This window comes from Camelina sativa, chromosome 2 (genome assembly GCF_000633955.1).
Source record: "Camelina sativa cultivar DH55 chromosome 2, Cs, whole genome shotgun sequence".
In the NCBI taxonomy this organism is placed as follows: domain Eukaryota; kingdom Viridiplantae; phylum Streptophyta; class Magnoliopsida; order Brassicales; family Brassicaceae; genus Camelina; species Camelina sativa.
The window spans coordinates 3,480,157-3,504,197 of record NC_025686.1 but is presented as its reverse complement, the minus strand read 5'-3'; the positions used below and the strand labels follow the sequence as shown (position 1 = coordinate 3,504,197).

Here is a 24,041-nt window from a genome sequence, read left to right as displayed (position 1 = left end):
GGATGGTGATTGAAGTAACTAGCTAAACAAGTCGATGGAGAAGTGTTGGTCAAGATTTCTCTAAAACCATACTCACGCCGTTGACAAGTTGAATTCCGAGCTAATAAGCCATAAGACTTCAATGATTGTTGAGCAGTAGGGTTCAGCAATGGAGCTGGCATCAGGATTTTTAAAGAGCGGTTGGAAACCCATGACAATCTAGGTAGGTTCTCTCTCACAAAGTTGCCTTGACAAAGGAGATTAAGAATTCTACACACGATTTGACATTGGTTTACCTTAAGCAGGAATAGATCATACCAGAGCTGTAGAACTGATGGCGAAAGATGGGTGTGGAAATTCAATGGTGTCTCAAATAGACCATAAGATTGCAAAGGATGATACTCAATCCGCAAATACTAATCTATATTGTTTACGTAACAAAAATAGATATAGATGTTGTAGTAGTAATGTCAAACCTATACTAATGAGTAATAAATTAAAATAACAAAGAAAACTTCTACATAATTTTAACTGATTTAGTTTAAAGTTTAATTGGACCATCGTTTGCGTATAATTCTTTCTAATTAATCACACAGCTACAGAAATACCTATTCAAGGAATATATACATTTTGGGGCAAATCTTAGTGACTTACACTCTACTTAATTATTCATTGTGTATAAACGACTAAGTTACGGTCAGTAACCTGTCAAAACTCAAACGGATCGAGAAACTTATGTCTTCTAGCTAGGTTCAAAGGCACCTTAGAAGGGAACCGTTTTAATTCTTACTCAGGTCCCGATTCCAAGAAGATTACAGACTTCGATTCAGAACTTTCTGGTTAATCCAAAAAAGTTATGGAACCTAGCTATAATATATTTAACTCTTTAGATGCTATAAAAAAAAGTGTGTAGTAGATGTTTATTTAGAAGATTGAATTGAAATGGAGATTAAACTAGATGATGAGGAGGAGTGGAGAATGATGTGGACACATCACCCTACACAGTACATATACACTTTAGTTTCAGAAACTCTTATTCTTATCCTTTTAAAAAGGAAAAAACTCATCTCACTCTCACACCAACACAAAAGCTTCTTTTAATTACTCCGGTAAACGAGCAAAAAGATTAGGCACACATACTCATGTATCTACTTCTATAATCTTACTCTCTACTCTCTGTTAAGACACTAAACGAGACGTCTCATTTAAAATAGTCTTAATTGTTATATTTTGAATACTGGCACACAATTAGTAAAACAAACTCATTAAAAAAATATGATTGCAAATTTTGTAGAGTACTTGTGTTTTACGTATTATTCCACAAGTATCCGATGACAAGTGTCGTTACGTTGCTGCATTAGCTAAGAACGTTGTGTGTATGCTCCTATCATTACCAACTCGGTTTATCCAATAAATAACAAGACATTAATGTGAAAGTCCATTGACTAGTTTGGTTGTCTCTAATCCGACAAATTTGTTTAATTTAAACATTCTGTTGATGGAAGAGTTTGATTATTATGGATTTGGTGGTTTGATGTAAACTAAATTACTTCGAGATGTTTGATGTAAACTAAATTACTATTAGCTGTAAGGATTTTGGTGGGGGTAAAATCATATTTATTTTGGACAAGCCATTTGTCAGCTGTCTTAATGCTCTCGTGGGTTTGGCGGTTTATTTAGAACGTATGGTATATTTTCGTTATACGCCCCAAAATTATAGATATTTTTGCAGCATATCCTTTAAAGATTCATTATTTATACCAGTACAAAACTCGATTCCCCCAAAATTGAAAGACAATCAGTTTAATTATTTTTTATATTTAGAACTTGTTAATTTACTTTGTTGTATGAGTGAGAACTTAGGGCATCAATAGCGGAGAGTTCTTCTCCGTTTCTCAGAAAAAAAAGAATAATAATATTTTATTATATAATCAATAAAAACTTGACAGATGTAGAATTAAAGACAGAAGCGATGCTAGCGGGAGTATTTGGAGAACAATTCTCTTTCCTTTTCTCTCTTTTTCATATTATTGTATTAATTTTTGATTTAAAAACTATGAGAGAGTAACGGGAGAGTAACGCCCACTAATCATGGTCTGAGCTTCTATGCTACTTATTTGAATAGAGGCCCTTAAACTTTATGCACCTAGGAAACATCATATTAACAACAAAATAGTTCTGAATAAATAAGATAAAAGAAAATTTAGAGTTTAGAGATATAAAAACAGATCAACAACAATGTATGAGTTATATAATTAATTTTCCCTTGAGTTTGACATAGCTTTTTCAATTAAGAAATTTGAAAAAGTTTAGAGATGAAGATATTAAAAAAGAAACGAAAAAGATTCACATCTTCAACAATTTGTTTGAAATGGTAGGAACTATAATTACTATAATCTTTAATGTTTACGACAGAACTTAACAATTACTGTTAATGTGGTGATGTCAAACTTATGTTGAATCTGTATACTAGTATTTTTTTTGCAGCAGTTTTTCACAAAAATATTTTTTAGAAATTTTTTACATTGAATGCTATTTAATGCTTATATACATATCTAAACAAGTTTAGTTGACTTTCTCTACTATCCTTATAATCAAACACAATTAAAATATTTTAAATATCTATATATATATATATATAATGTTCTATAACTAATATAGATATTTAGAATATTTATTCCAGATTAAAAAAAATTATTCTCCTATCATCTCTTTTTTATTTTAAAATTTAAATGTAGTGAATCATCATATAATACATAAAGTTAATAAAAAGTGTATTTTTCCTGCATATATTGTGATTTGAATTTTTTTAAACAAACATATAGTACTCAATTAATACAAAAATGTGTGTTCAACATACATATATAGTAAATTTACTGTATATAGTAAATTGTAAAATTTTAAGAAGTTTATAATTTGTAACTGATATATCTAAACTTAATAAAAATTTTAAAATTATAAATATTTAAATATATTAAATTTTCCAAATTATATAAACGAGTTATATTACATGATTGAATTGATAATTTAAAAAATAAACTATCATTAATATGATATTTCAATACGGGTTAAATACTCATTTTAATGTTTTAACAACACCAATATAAAATATGTCGAATCAAACTGATTTAATTAAGATTGTAGTAAACAAAAATTATTGTGCGGTATACCACAGTTTATATATGATATCACTAAAATTAACAAAAGAGTATATTAGCAAAATTAGTATTAAAATAGTACATTAACAAAAAATATTAAAAAAAAAACTTACCCGTGGTGTACCACGGGTCATAATCTAGTGATAAATTAAAATGACAGTATATTTTAACTAATTTGGATTAAAGTTTAATTGGACCATAGTTTGCATATTATACAATTCAAAAACACACAAACAATCAAAAGAAGCAAATGATTTGGGGCGAGTTTTAGAGACTTAGAATTTTTTTTTTGTTTTTTTGTGCAAAGAGACTTAGACTATATTTACTAACTGGTGTACCGCATGCAGTGTTCTAAAACGTACTATGCGGTGGATAAACGCCTAGCGCCTAGCCGTATATGCGGGTGCCTAAGCGGAATGTAGGCGAATTATATATTTTAGATATATAAATATATATTTATATAAAAATAATATATATATATATATAGAGGATGAAAAGTTATACACTTTAATTTTAGAAAACATAAAACAAAAATATAGCATCAAATATTATATTCAATAAACTCTTATCTATCAAAATAGTTTAGAATCTATAATAATCTCACATTTTAAACAAAAAAAAAATAATCCATTCAAAAACTTGTAAAATTGACAAAATGTAAGTTTATACTTACTTTGGAACCAAATTAAATTTCATAAGTTTAGACTTTAGAGGCTAATTATAATATTTATTAGAAACAAAAATATTATTTAAAAATATATTTAATTACAGTATTTTTTACTATTTTAGTCAACATACCGTCTAGAATTCGTACAGGCGTCCGCGTAGACCGCATAATGTCCGCCTAAACGCTATTAGGCGTCTGAATTATTTAAAACCGCCTAAATTACCGCATAGCTAAAATTCGAGACGCTCGGTCACCGCATAGCGTATAACCGCCGCCTAGGCATCTGCGTAGGCCGCATTTTAGAACATGACTATATATTTTAAAATAAAATATATAAATTTTTAGTAGATTATATATATATATGACTAATGATTTGTAAATTTTAAATTTATATCCCATATTCTATATATTATTTAGGTTTACCGGTTTAAAATTTTAAGTTTACCAGTTTAAACTGTTAAATTCAGAATATAACCCATGATATAATATAGTACTGCTTTGTTTATTGGGGCATTCTCAAAAATACCCCTTTTTCCATATCCTTTTTTAAAAATACCCCTTCATGTTGACCATTTTTAAAACTACCGCTCTTTATATACAAAATGACCAAATTACCCTTTTTGAGTGACAGCAAGAATGTACAGTCATCAAAATCGAAAATATTTTTCCGCCAAAAAAATTTCCCGCCAAAATTTTTTTTCCCGCCAAAATCGAAAATTTTTCCCGAAAAAAATGTTTTTTCCCGCCAAAAAAATTTTTTCCCGCCAAAATCGAAAAATTTTCCCGCCAAAAATATTGAAATTTATACCTTTTAAAAACCTTGTAAATGCTTTTAAAAAACTTTTAAAAGCGTTTACAAGGTTTTTAAAAGGTTTTTAAACACATTGTAAACGCTTTTAAAAACCTTGTAAATGCTTTTAAAAAGCTTGTAAATGCTTTAAAAGGTTTTTAAACACCTTGTAAACGCTTTTAAAAACTTTTTAAAAGCATTTAAAAGGTGTTTAAAAACCTTTTAAAAATTTTATAAAAACTTTTACAAGGTTTTTAAAAACATTGTAAAAGGGTTTAGAAGGTGTTTAAAAACCTTTTAAAAATCCTTTTAAAAACCATTTGAAAACCTTTTAAAAACCTTTTAAAAACCTTTTAAAACCTTTTAAAAACCTTTTAAAAATCTTGTAAAAGCGTTTACAAGTTGTTTAAAAAACCTTTTAAAACTCTTTAAAAAATCTTGTATAAGCCTTTACAAGGTGTTTATAAGGCTTTTATAAGGTAGAAACCTTATAAAACCTTTTAAAAACCTTGTAAATTTTTTTTGGCGGGAAAAATTTTGGCGGGAAAATTTTTTTGTCGAAATTTTTTATCAAAATTTTTTTGACAAAAAAATTTTTGGCGGGAAAATTTTTTCGAAAAATTTTTGGCGGGAAAATATGTCGGAAATTTTTTGGCGGGAAAATTTTGTTTTTCTTTTTATTGAATAAAATAATTTTCATCTAAGGGTAAAATGGTCATTAAAAATTAAAAAAGGGCAAAAATAAAAATGGCCAGAAAAGAGGGTATTTTTGAAAAGGGATATATCAAAAGGGGCATTTTTAACAAATTCTCTTGTTTATTTTACATAATCATAATTTAATAAACTCAATTAGATATGCCTAATATTCTAAGTCGGTGGTGTTAACAAAATAATGAACTGATGATTTACTAACAACTAATGATATAATTTTCAATTTTTATTAATACACAAACTCATCCCGCTACATACCTAAACACAATTTTTCTTCCTTGCTTAAGTAAGACATGCATGTTTTTCAAAATCCAAATAACTAAAAATACAAAAAAATATAGTTACATTAATTTTATGTATTTTATGATGATTTAAAGCAAGTAAACTAAATAAATCAAACAAAGATGATAGGAAAATCGTAATTTTAATTAAAAATATTATTTTATATTTCAAACAAAATCTTTTAATTGTGTTTGGTTATAAGGATAGTAAAGAATTAATTGAAAATATTGTAATTAATTTAATTAGATATTGTAATTAGTCATTGGTTGATTAAGGAGATATTTTAGAAATTTTTGTTTAGCCCAAAATATTGGTTTTAATTTTAATTTAAAAATTAATAATAATGGCATTCCTTGTAAATAAGTAGAAACTTTAGGATTTATTTGTTAAATGTCTCCAAAAATGTATATATAGATTGTGCATGAACGACTATATCTAAAGCTTGACAAAAAAAAAATTTCCTATTAATTAGATTAGTAAAGGGCTTTTCCCACACAGTCTAAAGGGCATCTTTTGTACGGTTGGTTAATCCAAAATTGAGATTGCTGCTAATGTTTTTGTTTCTTCAAAGCTTTTTATATTATAAGACTCTTGTTTGATTGTCAAATTCAGGCTGTTGTTGCAGGGATTTTGGTTCAAAACTTTCTCAAGTTGTCATTAAATTTTGGTGAATGTTTCTCCATAGATATACTTAGTTAAAACTTAAAATGGCTTTGCTTCCTCCAGCTCTCTTCACGTTTAACGTGGCATGGGGACTCTATGTGCTATCTATGTTTATAAAGTGAAAGACGAGAGAGAGAACTTACCCCTATATCTCACCAAACTGGACAGTCACACTGAAGTTGCTGTTTGATCCTTTAGTGAGATTTTTGACGTCCCTCAACATTTTACACTCCTTTTTTTTAGCACATCCCTCAAAGTTGATTTGAACAACTTTGAGGGATCAAAGTTTTTGGAAGAGCTTTGCAAGCTGGAAGAGTGTATTACGGGTCAAAGTGGTGATGGTGACCTCTTCAATCACAGATTGAGTCAGACAATCGTAATCTTCTAAGCAAGGACAAACTACTTTAGTAGCTCCACTATTCTATATCTCTTGGATCCCATGTGCGTCAAATACGAAGGCAAATTGTCTTGCTCGTGCTTCACGTTCTCTAATCTCTGAAGTTTTTTTTGTAAACCCCTTCCCTCCAGCTTAGACAACTAACCGAGGAATTTCTTTTTAATTTATTGTTTGGTTGAAAAGAAAAAGTAAATAGATACACTTTTAGTTAAAGAAAAATAGTTGTAGATGTGTTCAAAGTTATTAAAATAAAATTAAATTTAACAAAGAATATATATTTAATTCTTTTCATAAGTAAAAACAATGTATAAAAGTAAAGAGATAAACTTTTAGTTATAGAAAATAGTTATTTTTTGTTTTCTGTAATACACTAATAAATATCCATTTACAAATCTACTATATACAATACCACTAAAAATGTATTTGTACACACAAATATATTTTACTGTTAAAATATATTCTTTAGTTTTTATTACTACTAACAAATTATCTTTATGAACACATTAATTGTATATTTTTCTTCAACCATCTTTTTCTTAGAAACAGTAATTAACTGTATATTTTCACAATCATTTTTATCTTATATAAAAAATAATCATTTTTCTTGTAAAATTAGCAACTTACAATTAAAATAAATAAATTATTTTATAATTTCAAATTTTATGATATATATTAATATATATATATATATATATAATTTCCTTATAATGATCTTTTTAAAATTTTAAAGCTGTTTAAATTTTAAAATTTTCTTATAATTGCCTTTTAATTAAAATTTTAAAATTTTCTTATAATTGCCTTTTAATATTTTTAAAATTGTTAGTTTTGTTTTATATTTGTAAGTTTACAAAAGTTTTTTTTTTCTTAAAAAGTTTTAAATAAAATTAGGTTTTTACTTTTATATAAAAACTTTTTATGGTAGGTTTTGAATTTTTACATTTTTATTTATTAAAATTTTAATAAATTTAGAATTGACATGTGTACATCTGAATGATACAATTAGCACGTATCACGATCTTGTTAATTAGTAACTTTGACATGAAACTTTATATTATAAAATTAGGCCTCTTAAATTTGGGCATAGTTGAACAAATCCAGGCCAATTGTTTTTGTTTACTCAACCCCGACGGTCCGAGTTATCAGCGTGATTGTTTATGGCGGAGGAATAAGAGATCCTGGTGCCATCGTCGTGGAAATTAGATCCTGGAACCTCTGTTTTCTAGTCCAAGTATGCCTTAGATCTTCTAGATGAGTCTAGATTATTAGGCTGCAAACATACCTCTGTATACCTATGGAACCCGATCTTAATACATTCCAAGGATAGTGGTAACGAGTTGGTAGGTGCAATTTTACNTTTTACTCTCTCTTTTTTTTTTTTTTTTTTTTTTTTCTTGATTTAATTGACCCGTTATTCGAATAGCGTGAACCTTTTCTGTGAACAGGTCAAATCAACGTTCCCATCTTGGTAGTCTAGTCTCCACAAGGAGGGAAATAAGAACAAGTCTATGGATGGTTGCATCATGACATTTAGCGGTTGCAAGGAGTATAATATATGGACTCCATCTATCCAAAGTTCGTCAATGATATGTGTACGCTGGTGCTCTTTATCTCTTCTTTTCCCAGTTTGCGCTCCCACGCTCGTTAAACCCGGTCCCTACGCTTTCTTCTCTTGGTTATGCATCTTTCGTAGCTCTTTTTTTTTTTCTTTTTTTCTTTTTTGCCATTTGCTTCTTTAATTTCTTTCTTTATGATACAAGTATGTAATTGACACAAACCATACTTATATTAGGATCCCCATTGCTCTTTGTCCACCTAAGTGGTCAGCTTCTCCCATATCAATTTCTTGCTTATAAGATAGCTCCTTTGGTTAAAGTTGAATCATAAAACCAAGAATGATGCATTGTTATGCCTAACTAAGTTAAGATCCTTCATAACAGCAATTGAATAGGATTCAACTATCAAGAAAAACAAATCTTATTCCTTCAAAAGGATCCTACAAAAAGGCTTATCATCCACAAAATATTCAACAAAGATTTCCATCAATTTATCCAATGAAAGGCCAAAATAGATACAACCTCGCACTTTGTTTGTAATTGCATGATTATATGAAGAAAAAAAGATTATAAGGAGTTGTTCTAGAGATTACCATTATACATTATACAAACGATAACGAGAATAAAAAAAGAGTTTGACAGTTCCAAACAAATCAAACCTGTGCATTAGCTCCAGCAACAATCTCAAGAATCTCTCCAGTAATCTTAGCTTGACGCTTTCTATTATACACCATAGAAAGCGATTTCTTAAGATCCGATGCATTATCCGAAGCACTGCTCATTGCACTCATTCTAGCTGCAAGCTCACTAGCCAATGACTCCTGCAAAGCCCTAAGAATCTGACTGTTAAGGTACAGAGGCAACAAAGCATCAAGAATCTGAACAGGGTCTTGCTCGAATTGCAAGATGGGAGAGAAATCAGCGGTTGGTGTCCTAAAAGTCTCTCTTTCAACAGTCAGTTTCCCTTCTTTCGTCGTTAACCTGAACAACTCATCTTCCGCAGCATCAACACAGTTCCCATTAATGTCACAGATCTCTCCTTTAGGCGATAGAGGCAGTAGCGTGTGGATCACGGGTTCTGATTTGACCAAAGACACAAACTTTGTGTACAAGAGCTCGACTTTGTCGACTTCTTCACTTATAAACAGAGAGAAGACATCATCAGCCACAGCTTGAGCTTCTTTAGCCGTCGGTAGAGTTCCGGCTTCAAGGAACTTGTCGACGGGGATGTACGGACGACGGAGGAAATAAGAGTTTCCCTTCTTGCCCACGCTAATGACTATGTAATCAAGACCAAGACCTTTAAGCTCTTTGATCCTAGCCTCTGCTTTCTTGATGATGAAGTTGTTGAATCCACCGCACAATCCACGATCACCGGTTACGACAACGAGTGCCACTTTCTTAACCGGTCTGACCTTGGTTAAAGGCACATCGACATCATCGGTTTGAAGCTGTTCGTTGATGTTGTAAAGAACCTCAACTAGGGTTTCAGAGAATGGTCGTCCGTTGACGACAGCTTCTTGAGCTCTCCTGACTTTAGCAGCAGCGACAAGCTTCATAGCTTCGGTGATCTTCTGAGTGTTCTTGACGGAATCGATACGGTCTCTGAGCTCACGAAGAGACGACTGGATCGGTGAAACAGAGGAAGATCTCGAAGGAGGAGAGGTAGTGTGGTTAGGGAGGAGAAGTGGGTTGAGAACAGATCGGAAAGATAAGGAAGATGAATCAGAAAGAGATGGTTTTGATGAAACCCACATTGTTGTTAGATTAGAGCAAGCCATTGTTCTTGATTCTGAGAGAGAAGGTTTTTTTTTTCTTCTTCTTCTTCTTTTGGTTTGTTGTTTTGGCTTAACCTTATCTCTGTTTCTTTGTGATTGTATGAATGAAGAAGGAAGAAAGAAGAGAGGAGGAGATTTGAGTGGAGGGAAGACAAGGTGATGAGATTGGGTTTGGAGATAAGGCTTTGAGTCTTTGGAGTCTGTCTGCCCAATGGTGGGATCCTCTTTTGTTGACATGGCGTTGTATTAGTGGATAGTTCGAGATCTTCAATTTTTTTTTTTCCTTTTTTTTGTGTTTGTGGTTATATCTTAGTTCTTTGTTTATCAGCCAACCAATGTTATGAGTTTATGAGTTTTGATTTGTGTTTCTCCCAATGAGAGAAAATATCTGATTTAATTAAATAAGGATAGAAATTAGTGTAATTCGGATTGGTTTAGTGTGATTTGGTATGGTTTTGGTTCAATCAGAAAACATATATATACCAATCAGATTTCATAAACGAGTGGAAGTTTATTCTGGTTTGATTTTGCTAATTGATTCAAAATCAGAATATTTCAATAAGCATATTACATTGAAATAATTAAATTAAATACAACACATAGAAATTTATAAAATTTTATTCATCAAAATTAAATATATATTTTAAAAAAATTTAACTTTCATCAAAATAAAATTGTGGTCTTTTTTTTTTTTTGTCAAACTACAATTGAAACCGAAACGATACATATATAGAATATGCTTCTTTTTTCTTAGCCAGCACTTGGAATATGCTTGATATGATCATAGAAACCACAAAAATTCTCAACCTTGCTATGAACAAGATCAGTTTCTTATGGATGTGAACAAACTCAATAATTCATCGCCATAAAATACCACCAACAATCTAATAACATTTTATTTATATTTCTTTTAAGTAAGGATCAAATCAACCTTCAATGCATACTGTACCTGATGGAAAGAACCTTCAATCATATTTAGGGCTAATAGAGACAATCCACGTTAAATCTGTCCCGTATTAATATGAACCTTTTGCTCGACTGATAATTTAGAAAATCTCAATCGAACAAAGATTACAATATCAACACAGGAAGCAGCCTTACTTGGATTGACTACCATCACTCTAAGTCTAAGTAAAATGAATATAGTGATCCATCGAATTCGATATCTTTAGTGAAAAATGAAACTTTAGAAGAAAAAACAAAAGTGGGAGATAGATTGATTATATGCAAAGTGTAAGCAACTTCAATATATAATAAGACACAAAGACCTTCATCACCTACAAAAATTTGATTTTAGTTACTACTTAGTTAGGTCACGAAATCTACACCATTCTCATGCATTTTGTGTCACGTCGATTATGATCCGTGCCTATCCGGAAATAACCGAACCGAAATCCAAATTACACAACGCTTCTAAAACGGCAGCAAACAATGTCGTTTCGTATTAGTCATCTTCTTCGTCACTGGATCTAAAGCGCCACACTCTTTAAGGGTTTATGAAACCTTAAAGGTTAGGGTTTTAACAAACACAGAAACTTAAAGGAGATGGATTTCGAGAAGAGGAAAGCTGCGACCTTAGCTTCAATTCGTTCATCGGTGACTGATAAATCTCCCAAAGGTTATCTCGACGAACCCATCATCCCTCTCCTCGAAACCATCAACCATCACCCATCTTACTTCACTACAAGTTCATGCTCAGGTCGAGTCTCAATCCTTTCTCAACCCAAACCAAAATTGAACGATTCAACTAAGAAGAAAGCTCGTGGTGGGTCATGGCTCTACATCACGCACGACCCAGCCGATCCAGATTTGGTAATCTCTCTCCTTTTCCCTTCAAAGTCAAATCAGATTGACCCACCAGTTGACCAACCCAGCGAATTAGTCTTCCGATTCGAGCCGTTGATCATTGCTGTTGAATGTAAGGATTTGGGTTCGGCTCAGTTTCTTGTGGCGGTTGCTATATCAGCTGGGTTTAGAGAGTCGGGAATCACATCTTGCGGCGATGGCAAAAGGGTAATTATAGCTATAAGATGTTCTATTCGAATGGAGGTGCCGTTGGGTGATACACAGAAGCTGATGGTTTCACCTGAGTATGTGAAGTTTTTAGTTGATATTGCTAATGAGAAGATGGATGCGAATAAGAAGCGAACGGATGGGTTTGGTGTAGCTTTGACTAGTAATGGTTTCAAGAATCCAGTTGCAAATGATGTGGATGAAGATGATAATTATGAGAATCTAGCTGGAGATCATGATTTAAGTATCAACAATGGAGACTTGCATCCTGGTATGTTTTGTTATATCATCCCTATGTGATTGTTGTGTTAGTAGATAGCTTGAGTAATGCAATGAGATAGGATATGCTACAGGTTTAACTATAGTCTTGTTTAGATTATACTAGAGGTTGTGTATCCAATGGTCGAGAGTTTGAGTTATATCTACTTGGTTTGCAGGATAACTTTCAAATGTTAAACGTGATAGCCAGTTTCCGTATCTAAATCATTGGCAGGGTTTCACCAAGATCTCATACTGCTCTCGAAATTATCCATAGTAGGGGAAACTGTTGAGAAGCTTTACCTTTGGGGACACTCAGCTTGTACGATAGATAAACCAGACCGAAAAGAGGTTATTGTATTTGGTGGGTTTGGCGGTTTTGGGAGACATGCTCGAAGAAACCAGTCTTTATTGCTCGATCCTTCAAGTGGCAGCTTAAAGTTGATTGCAGTCAATGAATCTCCATCAGCACGACTTGGCCACACAGCTTCAATGGTTGGCGATTTTATGTTTGTAATTGGAGGAAGGGCTGATCCCTTGAACATTTTGAATGACGTGTGGAGGCTCGATATATCCAAAGGTGAATGGAGCTCACAGAGGTGTATTGGAAGTGATTTTTCTCCAAGGTAAATGTCATTTTGTGTGTCCATTTTTTCAATAAACCTATGACCTATTTCCAATGATAAGCTTATATATGTACTGCTTATTTGTTAAATGAACCTCAAATTCTCTGAGAGGCCCTCAACTGTATTTTAGAAACTATTAATCCTATTTATTGCACTTGGTTTAATGTCTATCTTGCTTCGTTTCTTTGATTTATTATATGTTTTTGTTGTATTAACATCCTTTCAGATAATTGTTATCTCAAATTTTCTTCTAAATGCAAATCCTTTGAATTGAGCAGGCATCGGCATGCAGCAGCCAGTGTTGGCTCAAAAGTATACATATTTGGTGGGCTCTACAATGATAAGATAGTTTCTTCTTTGCACATTTTGGATACAAAGGACCTTCAGTGGAAAGAAATTGAACAAGAAGGTCAATGGCCCTGTGCGCGCCACTCTCATGCTATGGTTGCATATGAGTCTCAGTTATTCATGTTTGGAGGGTACAATGGGGAAAATGTACTCAATGATCTATACAGCTTTGATGTCCAAAGCTGTTATTGGAAACTTGAAGTGATTTCTGGAAAATGGCCTCATGGCAGGTTTTCCCACTCAATGTTTGTTTATAAGCATATTATTGGCATCATCGGAGGTTGTCCTGTCTCACAAAATTGTCAAGAGTTGACGTTGCTAGATCTGAAGCACCGAATGTGGAGAAGTGTGAGATTGGAGTTCATGAATAAAGAGTTGTTTGTTCGAACTACAGCCAGCGTTCTTGGTGATGATCTCATCGTCATTGGGGGTGGAGCTGCTTGCTATGCTTTTGGGACAAAGTTTAGTGAACCAGTGAAAATCAACTTGGTTCAATCTGTGACTATGAGTGAAAATCATGTTCCTCAACCTGAAGATGTTTCTATAGAATCGAATAGAAACAATGCAGATTTGAAGACTGAAACGTCTCTGTCTCAACCATGGGTGATACAGTTAGAAAGAAAGTATGCAAAGTTTGGCAAAGACATACTTAAAAAATTCGGATGGTTAGACCTTGAAAGGAAGGTTTACTCAAACGAAAAAGGTCTTTGTATATGCTTTCCTGTGACTGAAAAGTTTTCTGAACTTTTCCATGAGAAGCAGCGTTTGGGCGAAGACAAAGAAGGGTCAGAGGATGATAACCTAATAAAGGGTCTATCGTTAAAGGATATATCCAGCTCAGCAGCTTTGAATCTATTGAAGGAACATGGTGCTAAAAAACTCATTAATGTATCTTTTGAAGCCAAAAAAGTTGCAAAATCCCCAGTACAGAGAATGAGAGAAGATATAACATCTGTACTTAAACAGAAAGGCCTGCCGGAAGAGCTTTTGGATGAGCTTCCACAGAAGTAAGTATTCCTGAAATCTGATTTTATAATAGTTGGGAACTAAAATGGTGAAAATCTGATTGCGTGCATGTTTTTTTCGCTTCCATCTGATAAGTAATTGTAATTTCTCTACTGGTAGATGGGAACGGCTTGGGGATATTGTTGTGCTTCCTGCAACATCCTTTAAAGATCCAGCTTGGAGATCTATCAGTGATGAAGTTTGGTGTGCTGTTTCTAGATCGCTTAGTGCCAACCGCCTTGCACGCCAAGTATGTTGCTTTAGATCTTTGCACCGATTTTTTTAAGTGCAAACCTTATATCTTACCTATTCGTCTTAAAGCACTTCGAAATCTACATTATTGATTTATTACTTGTTATGACAATGCTGAGAACTTTACAAACCACTGTCGTACCCAAATTTCATTTGCTTACCAGTAAGACTTATCATCGATGTTGTGTCTTTATCAGGGACGAGTTGAAGCTAATGGTACAAGAGATAGTACATTGGAAATTCTTGTGGGAGACAATGGATGGGTTGATCACCGTGAAAATGGGATCTTGTACTCTTTTGATGCTACGAAGTGCATGTTCTCGTGGGGTAACCTCTCAGAAAAGCTTCGTATGGGTAACATGGCCTGTGAAAATGAAGTTGTGGTGGATCTGTTTGCTGGAATTGGATATTTCGTTCTCCCATTCCTTGTGAGGTAGGCCATTATCCAAAAAAAGTAGAGAAGACATCGTGGTTTATACAATCAGAAGCCAATACTTTCTTGGATCGCATGCAACTACAATGCATTCTTAATTTACATTTGCAGGGCAAAAGCAAGGATAGTTTATGCTTGTGAGTGGAATCCCCATGCTATTGAAGCTCTTCGACGTAATCTTGAAGCAAATTCTGTTTCTGACCGTTGTATCATTCTTGAAGGGGATAACCGGATCACTGCACCGAAAGTACGGTTGATGATATTCCAAACTGCTTACAATTATTAATTCTTAGGCAATTGGTTCATGGTATAATTGTTGGAGAGTAAATTACTAAAGTAATAGATTTTGTGTTTCAAATATTTTGATTCTCAGGGAGTAGCTGACAGAGTCAATCTTGGTCTTATCCCGAGTAGCGAAGGAAGCTGGGTCACAGCTATTCAGGCATTAAGGTGATTTTAATCTCCTTAAAACTTGGTTCTTTACAACAAAAACCTACAGCATAAAATCTGAGACAAGTTATAAAACTCATTCATGTCTCTGTTCTTGTTATTGGAACTTGCAGGCCTGAGGGAGGAGTACTCCATGTGCACGGGAATGTCAAGGACTCAGATGAGAGCAGTTGGGGCGAGCATGTCACCAAAACATTAAGTGATATCGCTAGAGCCGAAGGTAATAAGTTTATGAACAAAATTGAAAACTCTCAAAGAAAGAGCATTGTTTTTCAAATTTCAGTTTTGGTACTCCTAAACCAGTTTCTGAATAAGACTAGGATGTTACTGCATGATGTTGAGATTTCTAATCTTGATTTGGGTAAATACTAGAGAATAACCTGGGACATATATTTTGGGTTCTCATGGTTTAGGTCATAGATGGGAAGTTATAGTGGAACATATAGAGAAGGTGAAATGGTATGCTCCTCGTATTCGCCATCTTGTCGCCGATGTGAGATGCAGATGATGTTGATGACAAGGACAAGAGTGCAAAGAGACATCCCATTGTGTAGCCGATGTGAGATGCAGATGATGATGATGACATGGAAAAGTGTGCAAAGAGACTTTTGTATTGTTTAATTTGTATGATCTCAACTGCGAAAATTAGTTTTTCACCATTTGAGACATTAGACTTACTCTGTGTACCAATCCAGAAAAAATTAAGACAAGTTTTATATTATTGGTTTCCAAACTCAGTAGAAATTTTTTTTTTTTTTTTTATTAATTAGTTACATGTCTGTTTTGAGTGATTCTGATACACATACTACTGTGGACCAAAACGTAAAACTTGCCAAGATCATAACAGAATTGAAAACTTAGTCTATGTCAATAACATCTGCAGTACAGTAACATAGTTGATGCCAAAATACATGGTAGAAGGATGATCCTTGATCAACGATAAATAAACACAAAGAAAAATAAAAAAAAACAGAGTTTCAAGAACACAGAACAACCTTCTTAGTCTGGAACCGGAATCAGACTTGGAACGTACACATAGCTACAAATAATCGGGTCACCGAAGTAATATCCATGTCGTCCTGTCTCGATTTGTTTTCTGATCCCACCTTGATCAATTTGGTAAAAAGTGATGCAAGCACCCCACGTATCATCGTCTTCCTTGACTTTTTCTTCGCACCATGCCATGATGTTTTTGTGATTTCCAATGGAGTATCCCGGACGAGCCGTATCAGTATGGAACTGTAACAACGGAAGCTGAGGGCTAGTGACATTAAAATATTTGGTAAACGACACAACTCCATCAGTCAACTTGTTTGTCACCCACACCTCAATCTCAGTTGATACATCTTCGATACCATGTTGTATATCTTGTAGTAATAAAGAGAGCCTATCTCCACTGAAACAGGCTAATTGTCTAGTCTCGTGGAAAGGAGGACAAACACATAGGTTCTTGAACGTTTCCATGGTGAAATCAAAACTTAGAATAAACCCTTGCATTTGATTATATACAGGCGCAGCATCAGTAACCCAATACATATTACCATTCACTGACACACCTTTGCACTGAGGATCAACATCCCAATCGAACTTAGCATCAACAGTTCTCCACGAATCAGACTTGAATTCATAGATCTCACACTGTTCTGGATCATCAAAAGTCAGAGGACCAGAAAACCTCAAGATCTTGTAGTTATGGCGACACGTATTGTCGTATCCAATCCCAAAGTAATCAGTTTCAGAGTAACAGACCAACGGTTCGATCCATTTGATTTTACTCGTAACCGGATTCCAAACTGCAAGATCGACGTCTCTTTCTCTATCGTAAATCGGGTAACCACCGAAACACAGCATGAGTCCATCACAGTGAACCATAGAATCAAGAAGCGAATGTGGATAACGGAACACGTCTGGGACTGGTGAATCTTTATGGATTCCGGTCACCGGATCCATGATTTGAACCGTCTGACCATCATCGATCCTTATGAAACGTTGCGGAGAGCGATCCAAGTGATTGTACATGAATCTTTTGTCGGTGATGAGATCGTACCATTGCTTGCACGTCGACTTGAATCGGTTCAAAGACTCAGCAGGAGTCCTGATTAGTATCTCTTCTATTAGCTCAGGTGGCAACAAACGCTTCCAAGAAGAAGCCATGAACGCTTGATTGGAAACAGAGAGATGTGGTTTCTTGATTGATAAGGTTTCTCGTTCCCCTTTTTAGTTAGGTTTAAGACTTGCGCTATACCTTTTTAGTTAGGATATCGTGATCAACCGAACCAAACATACCAATCGAATTAAAGTAAACCAATAATGTTGAGCGGTTCAGTGTTTTTTTTTCTAATATTCTTCTCATGTGTATAAAAATACTTTTGACAAATCATGAAAACAAGAATGGGAAAAAAACCTGAAAAATACACCATCTAATTTTTTTTGACCGTTTAATTCCTTTAGTTATTAAATTCCCAAAAAATATCTGGTTTAATTTCTGTTATCTTTAAAAACCTTCATCTTATTAATAATGGTAGTCCATCCTTACGACATAACGACTGTTAATTTTAATGACAGAAATGTTAACCAGGATTAAAACATAACCCCACGTGTTTAATTAGAGGGAACTAAAGACATTTTGTCCTCCTTTTCTTCCCCCAAATCGAATTCGAGTTTTAGATAAAACCCTAGAACCCTAAAAAGCAATTTTTCTTCTCAAACTTCAAATCCCGAATTCCTTTGATTGTGATGATAGTTGCCATCTGATTGTGTGGTGTGTTCGTTGCAATAATCGACTGAGAGATGTGGTGTGTTCGTTGCAAGAATCGACTTCAAACTTTGGCTCACCATTCTCTCAAACCAAATTTGATTTCCTGAAAATTTAGGGTTCTAGCTATCTCAAACTCGAAATCTATATTCTCTCAAACCAAATTTGATTTCCTGAAAATTTAGGGTTCTAGCTATCTCAAACTCGAAATCTATTTGAGGGAAGAAGAAGAGAGCAACAATGTCTTTAGTTCCCTCTAATTAATCATGTGGGGTTATATTTTAACCCTGATTAACATTTCCGTCATTAGAGTTAACAGTCGTTATGTCGTAAGTATGGATCTACCGTTATTAATAAGATGAAGGTTTTTAAAGACAACGTAAATTAAACCAAGTATTTTTTGGTAAATTTAATAACTAGAGGAATTAAACGGCTAAAAAAAAATTAGATGGCATATTTTTCGGGTTTTTTCAACAAGAAAACTATACAATTTTAGAAAATAGAGATTATCAAATCTCAATATCCCCTCTATATTAATAGAGAAACATTCTCAAGAAAATGTTGATGTGTCGTCGTTAGAGAGCTCAAGACAACAATAAATTTATTACCCTCATTTTATGGATATTTACACATAATTGCTATTGAATGGTTAAGGAATATTCCTTTTTAATTAACTAAAAAAATAAAACATTTCAATTTTAAAATTTATTTCAATCATTTTTATAACATATTTAATTATTTAACTATAAAATTATTAGATCTAAAACGTTTTTAAAAACATAATTTATTCACCTATTAAAAAAATGGATTACTATTCACATATATAAATTTTTCTTAAATAAAATCATCACAATAATCAGTATTATAGGGAATTGACATATTTAATACTATTGATATAATATTTCACAGATTGAACATATTCTTATCCAAAATTAAAAAAAAAAGTTAAAATTTTTTTTTTTTGCATAAATTGAAGAAAGAGCTGCTTATACATATATTTAGGTTATACATAATAGTTTGATGATCTAAACATATTCTCACGGTTTTTTTTACACAAACACATTTTAGATACTTGAAAATAACTTTATTCATAACTCTAATATTATCTGCATAGATTATCCCGTACATAGTGCGGGTTGTTACCTAGTCCATGCATATTAGAGTAATCAAATGTGTACCGGTTTAGTATTGGTTAATATTGGTTTAGTTACTTACATTATTGGTATCGACTTCAAGATTGACATAGTTCTGGATTCTTGAAACTTCTTTTGGAACTCACCTAAATCCCACCGACCAAACACTAACAATGATGGCCCCATCTAATTTGAGTTCTTTAGAATCACAAACAGACAGAACATCTGTATTGGCTCTAGAACTATCTAGAAAAGAGAATTAAAGGAACTTACCAAGAACATCTGCAGCAGAGAACCGTTCCTTGGGGGTTGTAGTAAGCATCTTTTTTTGACAAGATGTTTTGCCTTCACAGATATCAAAGACAATGGTTTGCTTTCATAATCAATTTGGCCCCTCAATACTTCTTTGAGAAGCTCTTCTTTAGTTTCTACAATGTATGCACAACATAAACCTATATAAAATACGTACAGATCAAACAACAGGAAGACACAAATCCAGTAGCTCTAAGTTTTTACCGGCTACATAGTGAGATTTGCAACAGAGCAGCATGTACAAAATAATCCCTGCACTCCAAACGTTTGCTTCTTTCCCATAACTACCACTTAAAACCTCAGGAGCAACGTATTGAGCACTCCCAACACGGCCCTGGTATACTTCTTCTGTCTTTGTAGGTTTCAGACACAATGCATCAAGTCAATCATATGAAGAAGTTAGAACCAAACAATCTGTTCAAGAAAAGACAATGAGTCACCAAATTCGAATCTCTATGAATCAAAACAGAAGTAACCAAATTTCCTCATGACTATAGCTACCAAACGCAGATTTTGATACTAAAAGAGACTTGTGTAAGATAAATGTTATAGATTTAAAACATTTACATAATCCAAACCTACCTCTAGCATCAGTTTTGAGTCCAAATGTGAGCGATGATAAACATTACTAAAGAACAACCTCTAAATTCAGTTTGTGAGTCCCAATCTCTCTGCATATGAACAAAAAAGTCACCAAATTTCGCACATGACTAATGCAAAGAGACACAAACTAACATAATCGGATTCAAAACCTATCAAACAACACACTCAAAGACAGAACTCCCAAAGTCAATAGCTTAAAAAGGAAAAAGGTATCAACACCGTGAATATTCGTATGGAAAAGGAAATCTTATATATTCTTAGCTAATCAAAAAAGGAAACATAGTAAAACCGTCGTTATTCTTATGGAAAATTAGATAATCTTACGTATGTAATAAAGGAAAAACTAATTAATTAGGAAGATCTTGTCACTGAATTATGGCCGTTGTGGGAGTCTCTCTATTATATTACACAGCCTTCTCTAGCTTTTGTTTCACTTCCCATTATTATTACATTATTCTCTCTTTCTCTCTACCCCGCTCGAAACTTATGGCTCCTCGTGATAAAGTTGGTGGTGATGATGATTTGAAGAGGAAGAAGAACTATTTCAAACAAATATTTCCTGCTTTTAAGAAGAAAGCGACAGAGCTCTCGGTTCTTTGCGGCAACTCTGTTGGTTTCATCTGTTACGGTCCCGACAACGATCTCCATGTCTGGCCTGAGCCTCAAGATAACCCACAAGCCTTACCGGAGATCGTTGGGAAGTTTCAATGCGTTGAGCGATCACATGAGGATGAGTCACGCCTCCGATCTCTTCAACTTGCCATATCTCAAGGGTTTGTCGGATGAAGAATTGCTTAAACATCTCGCTAAGCTTAACTCCCACTTAGTTGGGATCAGGCAAAAAAAGATGACTACATTGAAAATAAGAGGAAACTCGAAGAAGCTCAATGATCATCTCAGGGTTTCAGACAACGCTGCCGCCATCATCTCAAACCGCAAGGTGGCGGCTTCTTCGGATGATCGATTAGGGTTTGGAGAGCCGGGTTACGTTTTCCGTGGCTCTCACGAAACTGTTGTTTCCAGTTTGGGATCTAGTGCTGCTGCTTCCAAGGTTTTTAGTGTTTCGGATTCTTCTCCTCTCATGTTAGGGCTTTCTTGCGGCGATTATTTTCCGGCCACTGATAACTCTCGTGTAATACCTTCCGAATCAGAGTTACGTTCGTCTTCTCTACCTTTAAACATCGCTCCTTGTGATAAAATTCCAAACAAGTCCGGTGGTGATGATGATTTGAAGAAGGCGAAGAAGAAATTTTTCAAACAGATATTTCCTACTTTTAAGAAAAAAGCAACAGAGCTCTCTGTTCTTTGCGGCAACTCTGTCGGTTTCATCTGTTATGGCCCTGACAAAGATCTCCATGTCTGGCCTGAGCCTCAAGATAACCCACGAGCCATACCAGAGATCATTGGAAAGTTCAATGGGTTAAGTGATCACAAGAGGAAGAATCACGCCTCTGATCTCTACGACTTCCCAAACCTCAAGGGTTTGTCGGGTGACGAGTTGAGGAACCATCTCATTAACCTTGAATCACACTTACTTGTGATCAAGCAAAAAAAGCTAAGTATATCAAGAAGAGAAAACTCCAAGCAGCCCAAGCCGAGGGATATTTGTCGGATAGATTTGGGGTTTGCTTCATCACTAGTACCTAGCTAGGAGTCACTGATTCTTTTGAGCTGTTGGAGCTGGCGTTCTGCTCAAACGCAAATCCATGTTTGTAAAGTTGGTAGTTACTTATCTTCTTGTTTTATTATTTGATGAATGAATGAAATTCTTCTCGATCACTATATGTCATCTCTAACTCATATCTCTAATTTCTTCTTCAAACTTAAGTATCACAAAGGTATATATATCACTAACATTCAGGTTATGCATTATGTACTAATCATTCAATTCTACAACCTTATATTGGATATAGTATATGGGATTTTCTAAGACTAACAAGAACATCGACCATATTGACATCTTTAGTATATGAATGCTCTTACTCACAGCATCCCTCCTACAAGCATGAACAAAGAAGAGAAAAATGCGATATAGATTGATTATGCAGAGTGTAAGCAACTTCAATATCTTATATTAGAGTTTTGATGCCCACGAAGGGTTTCTCGAGTATGGTCTTCTTCGATGGTTTTGGGTCTTTACTGATGGAGCAACCCTTAATTACTCTTGAGTTTGTAAAAGATGATCTTTTGAGAAGAGAACCTCAGATTGTCAAAAAATGTAAGTTTTAGGAAATGGGTTTTGAAAATTTTGGATTTTTATTTGTTTAAGAAGGTCATTGTTCATCCAGGCTACCAACATTAGACTAAAACTTTTGGTCTTTAAATATTGAAACTGGTCATTTTTTAATATGATTTTTACTTAGTCCTCGAAGATCATTACAGCCAATAACATCTGCAGTATAGTAATATAGTTGATAAATACATAGTAAAAGGATGATCCTTGATCAAAAATAAATAAACACAACGAAGAAGAAGAAAAAAAAAAAGAGTTTTAAGAACACCAAGCAACCTTCTTAGTCTGGAATCGGAATCAGACTTGGAACGTACACATAGCTACAAATAAACGGGTCACCGTAGTGATGAGATCCATGTCGTCCTGTCTCGATTTGTTTTCTGATGCCACCTTGACCAATTTGGTAAAAAGTGATGCAAGTAAACCACTTATCATCATCTTCCTTGACATATCCTTCGCACCATGCCATGATAATTTTGTGATTTCCAATGGAGTATCCCGGAAGAGCCATATCAGTATGGTACTGTAACAACGGAAGCTGAGGGCTAGTGACATTAAAATATTTGGTAAACGAAACAACTCCATCACTCAATTTGTTTGTCACCCACACCTCAATCTCCGTTGATACTTCTTCCTCATCATGCTGTAGTAATAAAGAGAGCCTATCTCCACTGAAACAGCCTAATCGTCTAGTCTCGCGGAAAGGAGTACAGACACATAGGTTCTTGAACGTTTCCATGGTGAAATCAAAACTTAGAACATATGTGTCAGCCATCCAATACATATTACCCTTCACTGACACACCTTTGCACTGAGGATCAACATACCAATCGAACTTAGCATCAAGAGTTCTCCACGAATCAGACTTGAATTCATATATCTCACACTCTTCTAGATCATCATAAGACAGAGGACCAGAAAACCTCAAGATCTTGTAGTTATGGCGACACGTATTGTCGTATCCAATCCCAAAGTAATCAGATTTAGAGTAGCAGACCAAGGGTTCGATCCGTTTGATTTTACTCGTCACCGGATTCCAAACTGCGAGATCGACGTCTCTTTCTCTATCGTAAATCGGGTGACCACCGAAACACAGCATGAGTCCATCACAATGAACCATAGAAGCAAACGAATGTGGATAGCGAAACACGTCTGGGAGTGGTGAATCTTTATGGATTCCGGTCACCGGTTCCATGATTTGAACCGTCTGACGATCATCGATCCTTATGAAACGTTGCGAAGAGCGATCCAAGTGATTGTACATGAATCTCTTGTCGGTGATGAGATCGTACCATTGCTTGCACGCCGACTTGAATCGGTTCAAAGACTCAGCAGGAGTCCTCATTAGTATTTCTTCTATTAGCTCAAATGGCAAAAACCGCAACAAATGCTTCGAAGAAGCCATGAACGTTTGATTGAAACAGAGAGATGTGTTTCCTTGATTGATAAGTTTTCTTGTTTCCTTTTTAAGTTAGGTTTAAGACTTTAAGCGTGATCAACCGAACCAAATAATCCAATCCAATTAATGTAAACCAATAATGTTAAGCGGTTCAGAATTTTTTTTTCTAATATTCTGATGTGTATAAAAAATACTTTTGACAAAAGAAGAAAACTATACAATTTTAGAAAATAGAGATTATTT

At 34.1% G+C, this 24,041-nt stretch overlaps 4 protein-coding genes across 4 annotated transcripts; 1 reads left to right on the top strand and 3 right to left on the bottom strand.

The window, feature by feature from the left end:
- On the bottom strand, positions 8,668-10,088 carry LOC104716770 (ATP synthase gamma chain 1, chloroplastic). Its single transcript, XM_010434209.2, has one exon. The coding sequence runs from the start codon at positions 9,979-9,981 to the stop codon at positions 8,854-8,856; it is 1,128 nt and encodes a 375-aa protein (XP_010432511.1). The 5' UTR covers positions 9,982-10,088; the 3' UTR covers positions 8,668-8,853.
- LOC104716760 (tRNA wybutosine-synthesizing protein 2/3/4-like) lies at positions 11,444-16,084 on the top strand. The gene is made up of 9 exons (XM_010434197.2): positions 11,444-12,262; positions 12,485-12,875; positions 13,154-14,230; positions 14,349-14,478; positions 14,678-14,913; positions 15,025-15,160; positions 15,287-15,363; positions 15,477-15,583; positions 15,777-16,084. The coding sequence occupies exons 1-9, from the start codon at positions 11,524-11,526 to the stop codon at positions 15,869-15,871; spliced, it is 2,988 nt and encodes a 995-aa protein (XP_010432499.1). The 5' UTR covers positions 11,444-11,523; the 3' UTR covers positions 15,872-16,084.
- LOC104716751 (putative F-box only protein 15) lies at positions 16,170-17,557 on the bottom strand. Its single transcript, XM_010434186.2, has one exon. The coding sequence runs from the start codon at positions 17,515-17,517 to the stop codon at positions 16,363-16,365; it is 1,155 nt and encodes a 384-aa protein (XP_010432488.1). The 5' UTR covers positions 17,518-17,557; the 3' UTR covers positions 16,170-16,362.
- Positions 22,674-23,804, bottom strand: LOC104747937 (putative F-box only protein 15). The gene has a single exon (XM_010469646.2). It carries the CDS (start codon positions 23,802-23,804, stop codon positions 22,680-22,682), a length of 1,125 nt encoding a protein of 374 aa, XP_010467948.1. The 3' UTR covers positions 22,674-22,679.